Source organism: Mobula hypostoma, chromosome 7 (genome assembly GCF_963921235.1).
Source record: "Mobula hypostoma chromosome 7, sMobHyp1.1, whole genome shotgun sequence".
Taxonomy (NCBI): Eukaryota; Metazoa; Chordata; class Chondrichthyes; order Myliobatiformes; family Myliobatidae; genus Mobula; species Mobula hypostoma.
In genome coordinates, this window is record NC_086103.1 from 73348287 (window position 1) to 73370762 (window position 22476).

Sequence of the window (22476 nt, forward strand, 5' to 3'; positions counted from 1 at the left end):
GTTCCTAAAACCGAACCCAAGGAAAACGCTTGTAATGAATTACATTCAAGATTTACCCACTGTGGATGTAAAGATACATCCAAATCTCATAACCAAAATTTTAAATATCGACTATTAATTGCCCAATAATAGAATCTGAAATTCGGGAGGGCAAGCCCCTTCCTTTTTAGGTTTCTGTAAATACCTTTTACCTGACCTAGGATTTTTATTCTGCCATATATATGAGGAAACTTTTGAGTCTACGTTAATCGAAATAAGATTTTGGGATAAAAATTGGAACCAATTGAAATACATTTAAAAATTTGGGCAAAATGATCATCTTAATAGCATTAATCCGACCAATCAAAGACAAAGAGATTGGCGACCATTTGGTAAACAAAAGTTTAATCTGATCAATTAAAGGTAAAAAATTAGCTTTAAATAAATCTTTATACTTTTTCGTAACTGTTATCCCTAAATATATAAATGAATCAGTAACCAATTTAAATGGTAAACATCCATAAATAGGTACCTGCTTATTAAGGGGGAATAATTCACTCTTAAGATTCAATTTGTAACCAGAAAAATTACTAAATTGAGCCAACAAACCTAGAATAGCAGAAATTGACTTCTCCGGATTGGAGATGTATAATAACAAATCATCTGCATATAGTGATAACTTATGTGTTTCGTTTCCACGGGTAATACCAAAAATATTGGGCGAGTCACGGATAGCAATTGCTAAAGGTTCAAGGGCGATATTGAAAAGTAAAGGACTAAGAGGACATCCTTGCCTAGTACCACGAAAAAGACGAGAAAAAGGAGATCTATGATTATTAGTACAAACCGAGGCTACCGGGGAGTAATTTTACAATTTAATCCAAGATATAAATGTCAGACTAAGATTAAATTTCTCAAGAACATTAAATAAATAAGGCCATTCGACTCTGTCAAAGGCTTTCTCAACATCTAGTGAGATAATACATTCCGGGGTTGTAAGTGAGGGAGTATAAACAATATTCATTAACCTCCTAATATTAAAGGATGAATAATGATTTTTAATAAATCCGGTTTGATCCATAGATATAATTTGAGGTAATACCTTCCCTAACCTGGTTGCTAGAATTTTTGAAAAAATTTTTGAATCTACATTCAAAAGAGATATCGGTCTGTATGATGCACAATCAGTAGCATTCTAGTTTTATTTCAATGGCTTCCTTTACCAGGCGGTCCCAAAAGAGTTTGTCATTGAACGTCAGTTATAATCAATATCTGTACCTGGCTGGAAGCCAGAGAAGAGTTTATTCATCATATACACCAGGAAAGCACTAGATCCTTTTTTACTGTAATGATACACAAGCAGACTTTTCCCAGCAGATTTCTTGTTTGACACTATTTACACCAAACTTATTTCTTCCTAATTTGACTTCATCCTTTCTCCCCTAGTCCAACCACTTCCCACTTATAGCCATTACATTTTTGATGGCCTCTTATCATTTTGATTACTATTCCCTGGTAGAATGTGGAGTGTGTTTGATTTGGTGGTACTGACTTTACACATATTTTGCAAACATTTGGTTTCAAGAGGCTGAAGGAATATTTAACACTGGCGAAATACCCAACTGCTTATTAAGATTTGGAATATTCTCTCCGGGTGATGTCAATCACTGCATCTTCATACATAGCACAATCTTTCTGAAATTACTTCTTATTGTGATTGAGGAATAACTTTATGCAATAGAAACAATTGTGTGGTATGTGTTTCCCAATCCTAATTGCCCATGGCAAACCATCTTCCTGAACAGCTGCAAAACATCTAGTTGGTGTTTTCAGACTGCTACTGGGAGCGAACTCAAAATTTAGACCCAGCAAGGATGAAATGGCAATAAATTTCCAAAGTTATAATAATTGTGATTTGGGACTGGAACCTTCAGCTGGTTCTGTTCCCGTTCCTCTTGAACTTTGAATCATCCCGTTCCTCTTGAATTTTGGAGGTGTTGGGAGCCTTGTGAGTAAATGTAGCAAATTTGTAGATAGTCATGATGTTCTAGTATTGGATGGAGTGCAGATCACTGAAGTTGCTTTCTCATAATAAACTGTTCTTCAGTGCTGTTGGTGCAAGACACACACTGTATGAGCAAGCTGCGGATACTACATCATAAGACCATAAGACAGAAGCAGAATTGGGCCGTTCTGCCTATTGAGTCTGTTCCACCATTCCATCATGGCTGATCCCTCTCAACCTCATTTTCCTGCCTTCTCCCTGTAACCTTTGATGCAATTACCAATCAAAAATCTATCAACCTCCGCACTCAATGAATTCCAGATTCACCATCCCCTGGCTAAAGAAATTCCTCATCTGTTCTAAAAGGACATCCTTGTAATATGAGGCTGTGCTCTTTGATCCTAGACATTCCTCCCCCCCACCTATAGAAAACATCCTCTCCATGCCCACTCTACCTCGGCCTTTCAATATTTGATATGTATCAATAAGATCCGCCCTTATTCTTCTAAACTCCAGGTACAGCCCCAGAGTCATCAAATACACCTTGTATGTTAACCTTTTCATTTCTGCAGTCATTCTAGGGAACCTTATTTGGACTCTCTCCAAAAGCCAGCACATTCTTTCTTAGATAAGGGGCCCAAAACTGCTCACAATATTGCATGCAGTCTGACCAATGTCTTACAATGCCTCAGCATTACATCCTTGCTTTTATACTCTAATCCTCTTCACATGAATGTTGACATCACATTTGCCCTACTTACATTGTATTCCATCTACCACTTCTTTGCCTGTTCTCCTATTCCAAGCCCTTCTGCAGCCAACCTGCTTTCTCAACACTACTTGCCCGTCCATCTGCAAACTTGGACACAAAGCCATCTATTCTCTCATCCAAATCATTGACATATAACCTGAAAAGAAGTGTTCCCAACACAGACTCCAGTGGAACACCACTAGTCACCAGCAGCTGAACAGAAAATGTCCCCTTCATTCTGCTTCTTTGCCTCTTGGTAGTCAGCTAATCTTCTATCCATGCTAATATCTTTCCTGTAATACTAATGGCTTTTATCTTGTTTAGCAGCATCATATGTGGCACCTTGCCAAACTAATGACTTGTGTCTTATAGTAGGTGAAAAACTTTTTTTTTTGCCTCCTGACAATCCAATGTCACAGATTGCCTAGTTTTTGACTTGCTAGTTTTGATGGTCAAATTGAGGTATTGATCAATGCTAGCCTTCAGGATATTGATATAACACCACTGCCTACAAAGAATATTCTCTGTTGTTTAAGATGGTACCATAACACCCCTTAATTATGAATCTTTGCGACAAACTAAGATTGCATAGATTCATTCTTTCTCACCTATAATTATTGATTTTTCAATACCCATCTTTCAGATTTTGCTTACTGATTAGTGTCTGACTGTGTGGGTCGACACTTGAGTTGAATTCATATTTTTAACCTTCAAGTTACTACCTTGTCAAGAGTTAGCATGTAGAAGTTGGTGATGTCATGTTCCTGTGCATATTTGATTCGAGCATAACACTCCTCTTCATCTATCACCTCACCAACATATTCATTCACAAATTGTCCCTGTAAAAGAGTTACATTTAACAATGAAAATAAACATACAAGTTATCAACACTTAAAATCTAAACTAGAAATACTGGCAGAACTCAGTCAGTCAACCATATGCTGTGAAAAGAGAAACCGTTTAACAACTTGGGTCACCAACCCTTTCTTAGAACTATGAAGATGGGGGATGGACAGTATAATCTCCACGGCTATCAAGAATTTTGTTATTGGAGGATGTTTTAAATAAAAACATAAATAACCAACTGCTGGAACGGTGTCAAAATTATTCTTTTGAAACTTGCAGCTTCTTACAATCTTCAGATCAAAATAGTGTTAGTTTTAATTCAAAGTTGAACAGCTGGAGAAATTATATGAGGAATGATTACCTCATCCTAAAATACAATATTTAAATGAAATGGATAGTTCGGTCCAAGATAAGAGTTTATACTTTACCTAAGCTTTCTCCCATACTTCCATTGGATTGTGTTTCATGTCTAGCTTTTGAAAGCTTACAAGATATTGGTCTCACCTACTTCCTTTATGGTAAACTAACTGCTCCAAGAAATGCTTCCAATTTGCCTATTATCTACAAAGATCTTTTATTTATGCCTTGTTTTAGATTTACTCAAACTGAAATATTCTCTTCATATCCGATTTTCATCAAGATTTCTGAAAAGTTTCACTTCTAAACAAAAAACAACGATAAATTCCCAGCCTATTCATTCATTATTTTCACCACCCCCTGAAATTCATAGAACAGAAACCAGAACCGTTGACTTTTATTCAATGTAAAACTATTACAAACTTGCTCCAAATCCTGAAGATTTTCAGGTAAGGGTTTTACTGATCTAAAACACTTATGTTAGGATTTTGATTTTGGAAACAGTATAATTTCTATTCCCAAGTTTCTGATAGCTTTGCCATTACCGCTACTACAATCAGGCCTGAACTTCATTTTCCTGCCTGATTACTATAATCTCTTTAGAACAAATATCCATCAACCTAACCTTGTATGTGTATGTATATAGCATGACATCTCAGTAGCACAAATTGATTCACAATCCTCACTGAAGAACCTACTTCTTACCTCAACCTTAAATAGTCAACCTCTTTTCCTGAGATCATGACCCATAATCAAAGATTCTCCCACTGAAGGAAGCATCCTTACAGGATCTCATGGAACTTCATAGTTCATGCCCTTTGACCCAGTGTTGTGGTGACTTTTTAACCTGCTCCAAGATCAAGTTTCCCTCCTGCATAGTCCTCCAGCCTTCTTTCATCCATGTGCCTATTTAAGTCTCTTAACTGTCCCTAATGCAGCTGCCTCTACCACCACCCCCAGCAATGTATTCCATGAATTTACAACTGTTTTTAAAAAAAAACTACCTTTGATACCCATATTCCCCCCCATTCTTTCCTCTAATCACTTTAAAATTATGCCTGCTTGGTTAAGCCAATTCCACGCTGAAGAAAAAGGTGATGGCCACTCATCACCTTATAAACTTCTATCAAGTCACTCTCCTTCACTCTAGAGAAAAGCCCTTGCTCGCTCAATCTATCCTCATAGGGCATGTGTCTAATCCAGGTAGCATCCTGGTAAATCTCCTTTGCACCCCCTCTGAAGCTTCCACACTCTTCCTATAATGAGGAGACCAGAACTGAACACAATATGCCAAATGTGGTCTATCCAGGGTTTTATAGAACTGCAACATTACCTTGCAGCTCTTGAACACAATCCTCTGACTAATGAAAGCCAACACATGACACGCCTTCTTAACCACCCTATAAACCTGGGCGGCAATTTTGAGCAATCTAATGGACATGGACCCCAACATCCCTCTGTTCATAGACTTTGCTAAGAACCCTGCCATTAACCATGTACTCTGGCTTTAAAGTTGACCTTCTAAAGTGTATCACTTGACACTCTTCCAGGTTGAATTCCATCTGCCACTTCTCCATCCAATTCTGCATTCTATTAATGTCCTGTTGTAATCTACGACAATCTTTTACACTATTCACAACACAACCAACCTTTGCATTCATCTACAATTTTGATAACCCACCCTCCCACTTCCTCATCCAAGTTATTTTTTTTTAAATCACAAGAACAAAGTACTGTATCCCAGAACAGATCCATGTGGAACACCACTGGTCAACGACCTCTAGGAAGAATATGCTCCAACTACTACAACCCTCTGCCTTCTGTGCAAAAGCCAATAATAAATCCACACAGGCAAGTTTCTCTAGATCCCATGCCAGCTGAGTTTTTGAATAAGTCTACCGTGGGCAGCCTTGTCGAACACCTTACTAAAATCCAAATGCCACATTCACTTCCTTTTAGAATTAAATCAGGCTTGTGAGGCACAACCTGCTCCTCATTAAGACATGCTGACCATCTCTAATCACACCATGCTTCTCCAAATGCTAATAAATCCTGTTTCTAAAACTCCTCTCATATTACTTTTCTTGAACAAAGGAATAGTATTTGGCATCCTCCAATCTTCTGCTACCACTCCTGTGGCCAGTGAGAACACAAAGATCGTTGTCATAAACACAGTAATCTCTTCCCTCGCTTCCCTTAGTAACCCGAAGTATAATCTGTCTGGCCCAGGGGACTTTTCAATGATAATCTTTTCAAAAGTTCCAGCACAACATCTTTCTTAACCTCAACCTGTTCCAGCACACTAACCTGTTCAACGATGACCTCACATTCATGGTTAGTACCTGCTTTACAGTACCAGTGACTTGGGTTAAATTCCGACTGCTGCCTATAAGGTGTTTGTACATTCTTCCTGTGACTGTGTGGATTTCTTCAGGGCGCTGCGGGTTTCTCCCACAGTCAGTTACTTGGTTAATTGATCATTGTAAATTTTTCTGTGATTAGGCTAGGATTATTCAGGGGATTGCTGGGTGACGTGACTCGAAGAATTGGAAGGGCCTGATCTGTGCTGTATGTCAGTAAATTTCTCCATAAAAAGTAAAAAGATCCTTTTACTGGTGAATACTGAAGAAAAGTATTCACTAAGGACTTCCCCTACTTCCTCTGACTTCAGGCATGATTCCTCTTATCTCTGATTGATCCTACCCTCACTCTAGTTATCTTCCTGTTCTTTAAGTACATTTAGAAAGCCTTGGGGGTTTTCCTTAATCCTTCTTGCAAAGGCTTTCTCATGCCTCCTTCTAGCTCTAAGACACTTAGCTCCTCAGTTCTCCTAAGATTCTTCTTGGCTACCTTGTAACTCAAGAGCTCTGTCTGACTCTTGTTTTCTAAGTCTATACTCAACCTAACATCTTTTCGCAATCATTAATCCAGTTTGTCTATATTCAGTTGTGGACAGTGGCTTCTTCACAACCTGCTTTCTTACCTATCTTTGTGTTATATGCAAACAAGTGCATATTTGTTAACATAGACTCTAAATAGCAGGGGCCGTGCACCAGTTCTCAAGATATCCCATTAATCTTAACTTTCCTTCTTGATACTGATCCATTTTTCTCATCGTGTTTTCTGTCTGTCAATCAAACCTGATTCATAATTGCCCTCAACCTCAAGCATCTTTATCTTGTGCAGTAACTTCTCATTTGGGTCTATATTGAATACCATTTAGGAATAAAAAAAAAATCTTTTACAATCTTTAAAATTTCTGCTATTTACATCTTCAAAGAATTAATAACTTTATAAAAATAATTTCTCTCTCAGATAACTATCAACAGTGCCTAATCATGATGGGTCTCCTGGGAACTCAGTTATTTGATGGATTCTACCATTTTTGAACAACTGCTGTTTCCCATTTTCTTTCTCCATTCTTTCTGTAGGACAATCACAATTACTACATCACATCCATAGACTCACCAATCATTTTAAGAACATATCATATGGTCTAAGGGATTTACCTGTTTGTAATCCTGTAATTTATCTGCCAAAAAAAGCTGTAACCTTTGAAATTAAAACATTTAGAACAATGATAATAAGGTAATTGGAACCATTTACAATATCCTGATAATACAATTAAATCTTTTTTCCAACAAGACGTCACCCCACAAAGGAAGTTATTACCTTTAATTTAGGCAAAAGTGCTCATCCAATGGAAAGCAACTTGTTATGGCTCAACTCCAAATTATTTCAAGTCTCCTTGGAAACTGTAACTACAAGTGAGTTTATGCAGTGGACTCCAGTTCCCAATTTGTAGGGGAAACCATAAAATATTGAACCACTCTAAGACCTCATCTCTCACGTAACAGCCTGTTCTTTCCCAAATACAATTTCTAATTGCTTTCGATATTCAGAAAGAGGTGAAGGCACATAGCTCCCCCCACCCCCCGTGTGGGCGCCATGGTAACGTAGTGGTGAGCATGATGCAATTACAGCTCCGGGTGTTCCGGAGTTTAATTCTGGCGCTGTTCTGTAAGCAGTCTCTGTATGTCTTCCTCATGGAATGTGTGTGTTTTTTCTGGGTGCTCAGGTCTCCTCCCACACTCCAGATACATTCCATGCTGTATTGCTAAATAAATACATAAATATCTCACCTTCTTAATGTTATATTTTGCAAGTAAACCCCATCCTCTCCCTGGAGTTCTTAAAATTTCCACTTCAGGATACTGCCGCTTGGTGAAGCATTGGTTCTGACATTTTTCTCCTGCAGGACAGACGGCTGGATGGCATTCATACATTAACATTCTATTCAGACATTCAGAGTCTACCCCACAGGGATTCTCATCAGTTGGCTTACAATTACATCTTGGAATCTCAGAGAGATCAGCAGTGTAGATCTGAGCTTTACCCACAGCCTTGTTTACCTTGACAAAAAAGCAGATAGTTAAACCTTGAGGTTTTACTTGAGCATCTCTTCACATTTCCTATGAAAAGAAAGTTAATTAAGTTGTAAAATATTGCAATATGTCTTTACTCAGTCATTCACACGATTGTTCCACTAAAGAAAAAACCAGCTGGACACCAAGGTCTTACCCACATATTAAAAAAATTTGATTCATCTATAAAAATAATCTGAAATATATACCAAATAATGATGCTTAAAACTCCTAAATATGTGACTAGAGATGTTGTCTGGCCTACTGAGTTCCTCCAACATTTTGTGTGTTGCTTGGGTTTCCAGAATCTGCAGATTTCCTCATTTGTAAGTATGTGACTGCCAAATTTATAGTATATGGTGAGATTATCATCTAACAAAAGAGGCCCCAGGACTGGTGCTCCAAGCACTTAAGAAGGAGATTGAAAATCTGGCTCAGTGATGCCATAAAAACATCCTCTTACTCAACGTCAGCAAGACCAAGGAGCTGATTGTTGACTTCAGGAGAAGGAAACCAGAGGTGCATGAGCCAGTGTTCAATGGAGGATCAGAAGTGGAGAGGGTCAGCAACTTTAAATTTTTCAGTGTTATTATTTTTTGGAGGACCTGTCCTGGACTGAGTTCGTAAGTGTAATTACGAAGAAAGCACGACATGGCTTCTACCTACTTTCTTAGGAGCTTGGGAAAATTCAGCATGACATCTAAAACTCTGACCATCTTCTATAGATATGTAGTAAAGAGCATACTGGCTGGCTGCATTACAGCCTGATATGGAAACACGAATGACATTGAATGGAAAATCCTACAAAAAGTAGTGGATACAGCCCAGTCCATCACAGATAAAGCCCTCCCCACCATTGAGCATATTTCCATGCAATGTTGTCGCAGCATCCACCTTCATTATCATCAGGGACCCACCAGAACATGCTCTCTTCTCGCTGCTGCCATAAGGAAGGTACAAGAGCCTCAGGACTCCCACTACCAGGCTTAGGAACAGTTATCATCCCTCAATCATCAGGCTCTTGAACCAAAGGGGATAACCCACCAAACTTCACTTGCCCCATCACTGAACTGTTCCCACAACCTATGGACTCACTTTCAAGGACCCTTCATCTCATGTTATATATTAAATACATTTCTCTCTCTTTCTTTTTGTAGTTTTGTTTGTCTTTTGTACACTGGTTGAATGCATCCAAGCTGGTGCAGTCTTTCATGGATTACCCCAATTACAGTAAACCTTACACTGGGCTTTTCAAAAAAGCCTGACTTGCATCACCAATTCACCTCATAATGAAGTACCACCATGTAAATTAACATTAGTATAGCAACAAGTTGTGCTCATTCCTTATCTCTGTTATCCAGCTAACATCTAACTTCCACGCTTGTCTGTTGAAACACTGAAGTCAAGTTAAACTCCATAAGGGCCAGATACATCTTGTATTTGACCCCTCAGCTGACACTTCCTTTGAACAGACTTACTGCTCCAGCTTGGAAAGGCAAGTAATTCTGTGGTTATTTTATTTTTCTATTTTATTTTAATGCTTTATAATTATTTCCAGAACTTTAAGATACTTTTTAGTAAACACATATAAATTAGCTGTCAAAAAGCCATCAGGACAGTCCAGGGTGGGACTTCAGGACAACACTGCTTGAGACCATTGCCATGCTCTGCTTCGCACGAAGGCTCTTTGGTACAGACAAAAAGCTTGGTTAGCCTTCTGTATCCAGATCAGGTTAAGGTGGGCAGGCATATGTTGGGCTGGATCCAATATGATCTGGCCCACTAACTCACAAATTCAGTGTTTCATTATAATATGATTATGATCAGCAAACATTGTAAACATAACCAGTATTTACACTATCCGATCAAAAGTCGAAGGGTCTCAGTAGCTAGAAACAGAGGTAAGAGCACAGTCGTCTTTGTTAATGTTTCAATTTATTAGAAATGTAACTTAATGTATAGATAATCTGCTTGTTAATGAAATTATTTAGCTTTTGTCAAGCTAATAGAAATTCCAAAAACTAGAGCTGCAGCAGGAAAGAATTTAATAAAGAACAAGAGAATTTTTCTCCCCATTTTCATTCACTTAAATTCACACACCATTTACAGAAATATGCTAAAAGGTTTGGTTAAAAAGAACTGACAGAGGTAACACCTGCAGATATAACATTATGCAAATGTTAACAGGAAGAGAGATATTTTGGAGTACATGAATGGAACTGGAAGAGTTGCATGCCATTTGTTATGACACATGTCGAAATCCACCCAAAGGATAGGCAAACCAATATCTGGTTCTCTCCCAGGGCAACATCCTCAGCATTAGGTTCTGATCACATTCACCAAGCTGAGCATGCTAATGAAAGAACTTTTCTGAGAGACATCCCAAGTTATCTCCTCTGCTCAAGTTCAGGCATACACTATGTGTTTAGCATAAACACACAAGGATCTTCTTAAATTAACTTCAGTTGTTCTGTGAATCACAAAAGATCTAAACAATAACTTGATAGTAACTTGTGAGAACCAAAACTAAAGCCAAATGAGTATCAATGTAACCCTAAGAATCCAATTGCAAAACTTAAAAAGAGAAATACAGTATTGTTTGACATAATGAATTCAGGACACCAATCTTTATTTTATAACCCTGATTATAACTGTCATCAACAACAGGTTGCACAAAGTTAAAGTATTGTTACCGTGGCAAATCCCACGTGATGATATACATATACTCCATATCGTTTCAATAAATATCTTTCAGGTAGTTTTCAGATTCTCATCCCAGACACACGCAAAAGCCATTGGTATTAACATTTTGTTGATAACACAATGGTGACACATAGCACAAGTGTTGCAAGGAAGGACAAGAATAAGATCCATTACATTAAATATTCTAAAAATTTCTTGTTAAATTCTATCATTTACACTATCATAGTCTCTCCACATTCTCAGAGCTGGAAGTTCCAAAACCATGCCAGTTCCCATTGACTTCTGGGTCTATTTAGTATCTATAAGGTGATCTTCTGCTGTTTTCCCCAATTTCATGTGACTGATTCTGAAAAGGTCAAGCCTGTTATTTTTACATGAGACTTGGAACCAAGTGGCTCCATAGATGTAACAACAAATCTAATACTTGCCCCAAACTCCAAATTATCCCATATTTAAAGTGGGGCTTGGGATGCCGGTTGGTGTGTTTTGATAAACACACAATATGTTGCAGTATTTACAATATTTCTATCAGCATTGTACTGCTACCACCTTTGTGTACAAGTTATACAGCTTCAGCACTCTGAATGTGCATCTAATACAGTACATTCCATCCATTTATTCTAGGAGCAATTGAAAATCACTACCTTTATATGTTTGTATGGTGGTGGTTTTTTCTCATTCCGTTTGTCTTCCTGCGCCTGTCTCGTCTCTCTTTGAGCTTTCAGCTCCTCAAATCTTTCTGCCGCTTCTTGTAGTGCTATTGAGAAGCCAATGTGAAATCTTAGACATACTAATGCCGTTACAATAGTATTAATAAAGATTACAACCTTGACCCCATCATCTTGTGACTATATACTTTCCTCGATTAATTATGAGAAGGGGGAGGTCAAGGAGAAAAGGATTGGATAAGGGTCTGTTGGAGATTTGGGTGATTTTTGTTTCCTCTCTTCCATTTCACAAGGGCCACCTGGAGGAATCAGTCTGTTACTAAGAGTAAGGTGGAACAAAAAGCTGAAAAAGAATTCCAAACAATGCTAACTATGCAAAATAATGATTTACATAGTATGTATGTCAGTTGTAATATACGGAAGGTATTTACCATTCAAATGAAAGCAGTTGTCTGAATGCAGAGAATGAGGGTGCAAATATTCAACTGATTTTTAATACAGAGAAAAGGCAACCAATGAGAAATAAGACTTTAGGAGAACATTATCAATTGAATTATTGCCAGTGTGCCAGCTTAATCATGTTTGGAAAGTTGGGTTTAAAATACTAGTTTATTTCAAGAAAAGGACTATAAAATGCAATAATTGTAGTCTTTAGCAAATATAAATTCCGGAAAAGATTACCAGTAAAAATGAAATCCTCTAGCCATGTTTATTACAGCCAAATAAAGAGTCCAATGATTAGAAAAGTTTCCTGAGTAGGCATAAAAAACTTGAGCGATATATTAAAAAACTGAAGATGACAAAAATTACAGCTTAAAAAGCATAATTTGTGATAAACTGTCCTTAGCTTGTAAAAAATCAGAATGATACTATTTGAAAACAAGCCATTCAACTCTTCAAATCTACACAAACATCAACCCATTTACATTCATCTCTGGTCAAGTTATAAGCATTCCTCTTGCTCCAAGCATTTAGAACCCAATACTGCTGACTATTTAAAAACCCAATTATTAATGATACCTTGCAACAAGTTATAAGAAATTTTCCCTAATTCTTCACACTGAGATAGGATGCTTGAAATGGTAGAGTTCCATTAATTCTAAATTCTAACTGATTTACAAAAAATTCTCTAAACGTTCCTGTAATATTACCTTTTTTAAAAATGGTGTTAAGACCTTTGCATTTTTTGTCTTTGTTCCCTTTGTCCCCTTCCATATACGAAAACACTCGTGCCTGGTAAGTCCAGAAGTAGTCATTGGATCCAAAGAAGCGGACAGGAAACTCGCCAATTTCATGTTTCATCTTTTGGATATTTACAGGTACATTTTTGGGATGACAAATTTCAGCAGGCCACCATCTGACAGGAAGGTATAATATGCACCGGAATTAAGATGATGCAAGATTTGTAGTTCATGACCAAAAAACTGTATACACAATTCATTTACATCTTCCAAGAATGCTTCACTACAGGTTTTAGTCCAATATTAGGGTTTTATTACGGAAATATTAGGTACTGTGGTAATCAAATACCTTAGATTTCCCTTAACATTAGATTGATATGTGGAACATTTTTAAAGTAGCAAGATACAGCCTACACAAAGGAAAATGGTGTACATTGAAGGGTGTATCACCAGATAAGACAATGGTGTGAATATAATTGTATTACTTGTTTCATATTTGCCAATATGTTTATGAAAATACCCCAGAAGACTTGCTATAATAATGTAGGCCCAAGAAACTGGCTGCTTTCAGAAGGGATATAAAGAATCCCAGGAAGTAAATAGATGGAGAAGTTAGGTGAGTTTTTGCCAATTCTACTAATCAATGCGTGGCTCTTCAGTCCAGCAAAAACCACTTCAACTTTAAATACGCCTACCACAACTTCCAAAATAACATTTTCTACTTATTCTGGTTTGTTGCTACTGAAAATTAGAACAGTGCCACACAATTTGAACATGACATCAGCTGTCATTTTTGTTTACTACATGATTCAGTTCTCTTTTTTCCCCCATCTCTAACCATGGACAAAAATATTCACATTTTCATTAATACAAAGCCCACTAAGAGGTTTAACATGAGATATGCTGTACTGAGTAATGGGTGTCAATTATTTAAATTGGATTAAAAACACAGAACTGAGGTTAGCAAAATAAAATTTTAAATGCTTCCAGTAAAATCATAGATTTCATTACATACAACGGAAGTTAATAAATATGATGTATTTTTGTTTTTTAATGTTGCAAAGTTAAATATTACAAGACTGACATCAAGGTGAGTTCTTGAAGTGAGAGAAGCTAGGGCATAAGGACTGATTTATTCTATGATTTTGATAAAACAAAAACTAAACCAGTATTCTGAAGTTGCGAGATTATTTGGCTCGGAGGAAAGCCTATGAAAACTTTTCTAGTTCCTTGCTTCTGTTTTATTGCCGAAGTTATCGGTATTGAGACTTTTTTTTAAAAGACTGACCTGTATCGGCCAAGTTTTACCCAGATGATGTCCTTGTAGTGCGGCTTTTTTCCAGCCTTACAGTCATTACAGTACCATTTTCCTTTAGGCATCTCAATGTTCAGGCACTCACGGTGAAATGCAGCAGGACATGACTCACAGCAGAGCAAGCTGCCACCTGACAATAAACAAATAATTTACAATATAAATATCCAAGCAAGATAAGGTGAAACAATGTTTGGATTAGACTGTACAATTACTCAGCATTGAGTCATTATTTGTCCTGATGTGCTTTATCATAATTTGTATCTTTCTTAATTGTATAAGGATAATCATTAATAGCGTAGATTAAACTCAAGTGTGCCTACTTGCAATCTACCTAACAATGACATACCTTTTGATATTTTCGCAATTTAGGTGGTTTTTTAAAATTATTTTATACTTAGTGTAGATACCACAAGTTTAGCCTCTAAATTTTCAGAGGTAATGATTCTAAATGTGTGATTTAGAATCAAGTGGGGGGGGGGAATGTTGGATTAGACTGCATAATTGTTACTTTCTTCGAAGTTCTTATCCCTGCTTCTATTTTATTTATTATATAATTAGCTATGTATATGCAATTGTTCAATGTGTTTCCTAGCAGTTATAGTTCTTTGAATTAGGAAAGCAACGTAAGGAAAAATATGGCTTCATTGCGTATATTAAGCTGTAGTCGAGTCTAGAAAACGAGCAGAGAAAAACTCCAATCTGTGTAAATGGGTCAAAGGGAACATCTATGGGGTATACAAAATTACCAAAAGATTCCATTGTAAATGCAGCAAGAACATTTACACAGTATTTTACTAACAAAAAAGGTATTTGAGGTGGGTGGAGTATCAAAGTGTTTCATTATTTGAGGAATATTAATGACATCAAGAACTATAATCGTTTGACATTTCAAAGTAAATCTATTGTCAAAGTACTTCTATGTCACTATATACTACCCCAAGATTGATTTTCTTCCAGGCATTCACAATAGAACAACAAAATACAATGGAATACAACAAACAATACTATCTCAAGCATATTCTTCAGAGTCAAATTCGTTGAGTCCTTCTGGAGATCATAAAATCACTAGTTTGTTTCGGTGATTCTAAAGTATGTTTCTTAAAAGGAAATTATGGGCTGGAATTGCAGCAACCACAGCTCAGAAATATATCTAGTAGTTCTGTGAGCTGCCCAAAAAATGTCGCCAGCGCCATCTTGAAAAATACCTGCTGTTTTAAAACCCACCAGTGCTCATGCCTAGAGGACTGATATTCAGCATAAAATTGCTGAATCTTCACTCTATTTAATGTGATCAAATTTTCCAGCTTAGTTGCTCAGACATTGCAGTAGGTTGGTACTGTGTGAACTCTAGGAGTAGTGTTAGAATGATGGTGATAAAAACATCTCAGGAAATCACGACCTCCATATCTGCATGAGCTCCTTTTTAAATAATTCAGGCTATTACTCCATGCTTAAAAACTTGTTCACCATTTTTCTATGTCTACTCCAGAAAAGTATTTGAATAGTAGGGGGAAAAAAATGGAATTTTAAGAGAGATTCATGAGATAATGAATAAACACAGCTAGTAATACAGAAAATAAAAGAGATGATTTAAGATGATAATGAGAAACACTGAAATGGTTGCTACCTTTCACTGAATTGATTGCATCTGCTCATTTTAAACCCCAGATTGGTTTCCATGTTGGGGGAAGGATTAGCATTTGCACTAATAATATACTACAATACTTAATGCACTGAAATGTACAAGATGTATCTATGATTCAAATTTGTTATATTGATAACATTGGAAAATCCCAAGAGATTTTGACAGGGTAGATATGGAGACTATGTTTTCTCTTGTAGAAAATCTAGATGTGTGGGGGAGTCACTGCTTTTTTCTTAAAAAAAAAGTTTCCCACTTAAGGCAGGCATCAGGTGAAAATTTTCTTCAGTCACGAATCTTTGGGTTTTTTTCCTCAAAGTCATGGAAGCAGAGTCTTTGAATATTTTTAAGGCAAAGGTAAATAAAACACAAGGAAATGAAACGTACAGTAGACAAGCATATAGAGTTGAATTACAATCTGATCAGCAGGTTTGAGTGGTCCCAATTCATACGTTGGTAAAATATCAGATAAGGAATTGTGTCAATTAGCACTTGAAGAATGAAATAGATCCAAGATATGGAAAAATAAAAGCTTAATATGGATAGAAGAGTTTCAAAAGTACCAAACATTTATTTCCAGTTTTATCTTACCTTCAGAACACACAAAGCACCAGCTGACATTGACATGGCCATGATGTCTGCAGCCTCTCCTTGCAGTAAAGTGGTTAGTACAGATGATACTGTTTGAAGCCAGGACCACACATCCAGCTGCCAGACAATTATCACTAGCATGATAAGCGACAGGACACCGTACACAGCGCATCATTCGACCTGATCATACAAAAATACATGAATAGAATCAATATTAGATAATATAGTGGACCCGGTTAATTGGGACACATTAGTACATCTTGGCCTGATTAAGTGGCTGCCCCAATTAGCCAAAAATTTCATGGAAATAGTTGAAAAGGTTTGAAAAGGTATGAAAAGGACAAACTACCGTTTAATTGAGTATCAAATTTAATATATTTACATAAAATACAGAATAAGTTAGAACACTACCAAAGCTACTATAGTACTATAAAACTGTATATCAGTTCCTAACAGTTATTGACAGAGGAATCCATCCAGTATATGCTGCTGTGCAGGGGTGTCCAAGGAAGGGTAGCACACTCACCTTTGGTCTCCACCAGACACTCAGCTCTCACCTGTCGCTCCAAGTAGCTGTTTGCATGTGATAGTGGCCGCACCCTGGTACACTGCTTCCAAAGGCAGGCCAAACCAGTTGAGGATAACCGGTGGGCCTCATACCCTGGTGAAATAGGGACATAGCTGTCCTAGTGGGTAAAGTCAGCTCTGGTGCACTGGAACAGTGAGATCCAACGGTCAAGAAGGTGAACAACAGGAATTCTGCAGATGCTGGAAATTCAAGCAACGCACATCAAAGTTGCTGGTGAATGCAGCAGGCCAAGCAGCATCTCTAGGAAGAGGTACAGTCGACGTTTCAGGCCGAGACCCTTCCTCAGGACTAACTGAAGGAAGAGTTAGTAAGAGATTTGAAAGGGGGAGGGGGAGGGGGAGATCCAAAATGATAGGAGAAGACAGGAGGGGGAGGGGTGGAGCCAAGAGCTGGACAGGTGATAGGCAAAGGGGATATGAGAGGATCATGGGACAGGAGGTCCGGGGAGAAAGAGAAGGGGGGGGAGGGAACCAGAGGATGGGCAAGGGGTATAGTCAGAGGGACAGGGGGAGAAAAAGGAGAGTGAGAGAAAGAATGTGTGTATAAAAATAAATAACGGATGGGGTACGAGGGGGAGGTGGGGTATTAGCGGAAGTTAGAGAAGTCGATGTTCATGCCATCAGGTTGGAGGCTACCCAGACGGAATAGAAGGTGTTCCTCCAACCTGAGCGTGGCTTCATCTTTACAGTAGAGGAGGCTGTGGATAGACATGTCAGAATGGGAATGGGATGTGGAATTAAAATGTGTGGCCACTGGGAGATCCTGCTTTCTCTAGCGGACAGAGCGTAGGTGTTCAGCAAAGTGGTCTCCCAGTCTGCGTCGGGTCTCGCCAATATATAGAAGGCCAAGGTGGTTCTGTGACGCTTTGAGGAGAGCGAGAAGCATGAGAAAGAGCAAAAGTAGTCACAGCTATCCACTGTAATCAAGGAAGCCCCCAGTTTGTGATGACTACTTGTACCACTGGGCACAGACTTCCAAGGTCGAGAGAGTGGAACTGTCCTGTGCAATAGCTTTTCCGCTTTAAAAACAGGTTTCAATGTCATCGTTGACTACAACAGACAACCAAAATACTGCCATGTTCTTTTGATTGACTGTAAGTGAATAAAATTAGTGCAGACACCAAGTGTGGACAATGGACGGCCTTCATATAACGCTTTTGATGACTGCAGTTTTCAAATCTTCATTTTTGTGATAACTTTCAAGATGATTGTCAATACCTTCAAATTCTTTGTAGTTCCTAGCTTGAAGTAGAGTATTCATTTCTGGCATCTCCAAGCCTAAATACTTGAAATTGCAGTACACAAAACAATTCTAAATTGTCTTGCTGCTTATTTCTCGCCAAAAATCGGTGACAAAAATCACGGCTTATTGAACAGAAACACATGCATCTGACGCACTTTTAAAACTGTTCGCTCTAAGCATAGTGTAGTTTCTAACGGATGTACAAGTTCACACGACTAATGCTAGTTAGAAACTAAACTGCAACAGTCTCCTGTCCCAATTAAGCACTTAAATAAACAAAGGGAATCCCAGCTATTTTCTTGATTAGTTTTTGTTCTTTAAGAGTTGTCCCAAATAAGCACCCAGTTAGCCATTGGACCAATTAACCGGAGTCCACTATACCTAATTTTAGCTCATTCTATTTTGATACTGTATATTGCTTTCACGATAACTTACATAATGTTAATTTGCTCTAATTATAGTATTACAAAGCTATGCATGCATTACTCAACATTTAATACAATGGCAACTTATATTAATACAGTACTGTTATGATAGCCCAAGATTCCAACCTGCCTTCCAGAAACAGTATCTGATAAAGCATGATGTATAATATAAATATTATACTACTCAGGTTTAACCAATGATTAAAAAATATCTAAGTTCAACCGTCAGCCAAGAAATGCAATAAAGCAGATCACAGCAGAACCTTTTCACAGTATGAAAGACAATGTCTTTAAATATTAATTTTTCTATACATTTATTTGTAATGATCATTTTCTCTATATTGTACCTTTTGTTGCTCTTGGATTGGAAGGGTTGCAGGCATAACAAGATAGACAAACATGGATTGAGCATCTGAATCCTTTGTTCTGCAGTACAGTGGGGGAGTACTTCTTAATGCATTCCATGTGATAAAACTTCCCACAGAGTGGCATGAGACATCGCTTCACATCTTTCTCATTTTCTTTACATACAAAGCAAGTATGAATACCTAACAAAAACAAACACAACAATTACTTTTTGAACCAGTGTAAGTGAATTTAGAGAGGATCATGCAATGTCAGATGGCTTCACTTCTGAAGATAATCCTGTATAACAAACAATGACAAACTTTCTTGGTGAAAACTTGGATGATATGATCATCCAAGATCGAATGGCAAAGAAAACTCAATGGGTCTAATGGCTTAATTCTGCTCTTATGTCTTAATTGTTGTGAGGTGATACACATTCAAACTATGATAGGAGCCAATATCAGCAAAGCCAAAGAGCTTATTATTGAGTACAGGAGGAGGAAGCTGGAGGTCCATGCACCAGTCCTGATCAGGGGATCAGAGGTGGAGAGAGTCAGCAACTTGAAATTCCTTGAAGTTATCATTTCAGAGGATCTATTCTGGATCCAGCATGTATCTGCCGTTATAAGAAAGGCACAGCAGCACATCTACGTTCTTAGTTTGAGCAGATTCAACATATCATCGAAAACTTTTACGAACTTTTGTAGATGAATGGTGAAGAGTATACTGACTGGTTGCATCACGGCCTGGTATGGGAACATCAATGCCCTTCAACAGAAAAATCTCCAAAAAGTAGTCGATACAGCCCAGTCCAACACAAGTGAAGCCTTCCCCACTATTAAGCACATCTACAAAGAGCGCTGCGCAGGAAAGCAGGGTCCATCATCACGCACTCCCACCACCCACCCTCTTCTCACTGCTGCCATAAGGAAGGTGGTACAGCAGCCTAAGTTGCATACTACCAGGTTCAGGAACAGTTATTACCCCTCAGCCACCAGGTTCTTGAACCACAGGGGATACTTCACTCACCCCAACAGTGAACTGATCCCATGATCTATGGACTCACTTTTAAGGACTCTACAACTTGTGTTCTTGATATTCATTGCTTATTTATTTATTATTTATTTTATTTTTGTACTTGCAGTTTTCTTTCGCACATTGGTTGTTTGTCCATCTCTGCTGCGTGCAGTTTTTCATTGAGTCGATTGTGTTTCTTTCTATTTACCTTGAATGCCCACAATGAATCTCTGGGTTGTATATGGTGACATAATGTATGTACTGTGATAATAAACTTACTTTGAACTTTGTACTTCAAGGTAACAGGGGAGAGACTTAAGAGACCGAGCAGATAACCTTTTTACACAGAGTATAATGGGGGCCTGGAATGAGCTGCCAGAGGAAGTGAACAAGGCAAGTACAACTGCATCATATAAGAGACATCTGGATAGGTAAATGAAGAGGAAGGGCTTGGAGGGTTGTGGGCAGAATAAGGGCAACTGAGGCTAACAGGGGAGATGCAGTGATCAGCATAGACCCATTCGGCCCAAAAACCTGTTTCCATGCTGTATTCCTCTATGATTATGATAAATAGCTTACTTTACAAGCATCCCAATAGCTAAATAAAGTCTTTCCTCAAAGACCTGCAAACAACATGGTCTGAGTTCTCTTGTGATAAACTAGCAAATAAATCATTTAATTGTGCAATGCATATCATTCCAGGAAGCATCTGAATGAACTTCTCGGAATGTCCCAGAAATGATCAATTGGGTATCTTTAAATAAAACTGAATTATAAAATTGAAATTCTATGTGCTTCTCTACTGATGTCTTCATAATAGTGAAGGCCTTCTTTAGGTAAATGCTCAGCCTTTCCCATTGATGATCCCAAAGCCTTAAGGCAGAAGAAAATATTTAATTTAACTATATGTAAAATCTTAAAACTTTTATTGCACAAGTGTTACATTTTAATTCTATATTTTACCTGTAGTACATTCACTGCACATAAACTTTCCTTCGGGCATTTTGCTTAAACCTAGGCACGTTAAGTGGAAGGCACCGCAGCACTGTCCCTCACAAAGCAGTAGCTCCCCAGGTTTCTCACATAGCTTTAAATAGAGGGAGGAAGACAAGCTGTTAAAATATTTCAGCAATATTGGAGGTAAATTCCAAAAACTCAGTCAGCAATTAATTGTAAATGTATTAAGTGTCAGAGTTTAGCAACTAAATCTTAAGAGTCATTTAATATAATCTATTAATCAAAAATTCCATTAATGCTATTTCAGAAACAAAGATTGAAGACAAAATGTCTGAGCATTTAAAATGTCAAAATATAGGATGGGAAAGGATGAGTAATAGTCTGAATTTTGTTCTAATATTCTGCATAGAAAGCAATATAATTAGGAGATTGTGAAAACAGTTTATGAGAATTCCAATACTCAAGTCTAACGAAGTGCAAACATAATTGGATAAAGCCATTTAAAAGAACTGTTTGACCGCCATAAAAATGTACTGAATCTAAACCACTTACAATTTCAGTAGAATGACAGCAAGGAAGGAATCAAAAGCCAGGTAACTTAATAAAAGCGATTAGGAGACTAGTTCAATGTAAGATACAGAAGAACGGAAACAAAACTTCATAGGGTTCAACTTCATACATTTACAAATTTAAGATCAAAAGACCCTAAGAGACAGGAGCAGAATCAGGCCATTCAGCTCATCGAGTTTGCTTCGCTATTTCATTATAGCTGATCCATTTTAGTCCTCAACCCCATTCTCCTGCCTTCTCCCTGTAAACTTTCATACCCTGACTAATCAAGAACCTATCAACCTGCACCTTAAATACACCCAATAAACTGGCCTCTACAGCTGCTTCTGGCAACAATCTAGAGATTCACCACCCTCTAGCTAAAGAAATTCCTCCTGATCTCTGCTCTGAATGGATGCCTCTCTATTCTGAGGCTGCGTCGACGACTCCACCAAAGGAAACATTCTCTTCACATCCAATCTACTTAAGCCTTTCAACATTCGATAGGTTTTAATGAACCATTTCACTCTTTTAAATTTCAACAAGTACAGGCCCAGTCATCAAAAGCTTCTCATATGATAAACCTTTCTTTCCTGGAATTCCTGTAGACTTCCTTTGAACCCTCTCCAATGTCAGCACATTCTTTCTTAAATAAGGGACCCAAAACTGCTCACGAGTGAGGCCTCACCAGTACCTTATAAAGCCTCAGCATTACATCTTTGCTTTTATATTCTACTCCTCTTGAAATGAATGCTAACATTGAATTTGCCTTCCAATTCAATCTGAAAATTAACTTTAAGAATCCTGCACGAGGACTCCCAATTCCTTTGCAGCTCAGATTTTTTACATTTTCTCCGTTTAGGAAATACTTTGCTTTTATTCCTTCC

At 37.7% G+C, this 22476-nt stretch overlaps 1 protein-coding gene across 4 annotated transcripts in view; it reads right to left on the reverse strand.

The window, feature by feature from the left end:
- nsd1a (nuclear receptor binding SET domain protein 1a) overlaps window positions 1-22476 on the reverse strand; it is a 183210-nt gene that overhangs the window by 27225 nt on the left and 133509 nt on the right. For all 4 annotated transcript variants that reach the window (XM_063053601.1, XM_063053600.1, XM_063053598.1 and 1 more), the window contains 8 exons: window positions 21047-21170; window positions 19066-19266; window positions 16463-16642; window positions 14203-14359; window positions 12885-13090; window positions 11710-11822; window positions 8081-8350; window positions 3458-3574 (listed from right to left, as the gene is read on the reverse strand). In XM_063053601.1, the coding sequence (XP_062909671.1) occupies window positions 3458-3574; window positions 8081-8350; window positions 11710-11822; window positions 12885-13090; window positions 14203-14359; window positions 16463-16642; window positions 19066-19266; window positions 21047-21170 (1368 nt within the window). The remainder of the gene's footprint in view (window positions 1-3457; window positions 3575-8080; window positions 8351-11709; window positions 11823-12884; window positions 13091-14202; window positions 14360-16462; window positions 16643-19065; window positions 19267-21046; window positions 21171-22476) is intronic.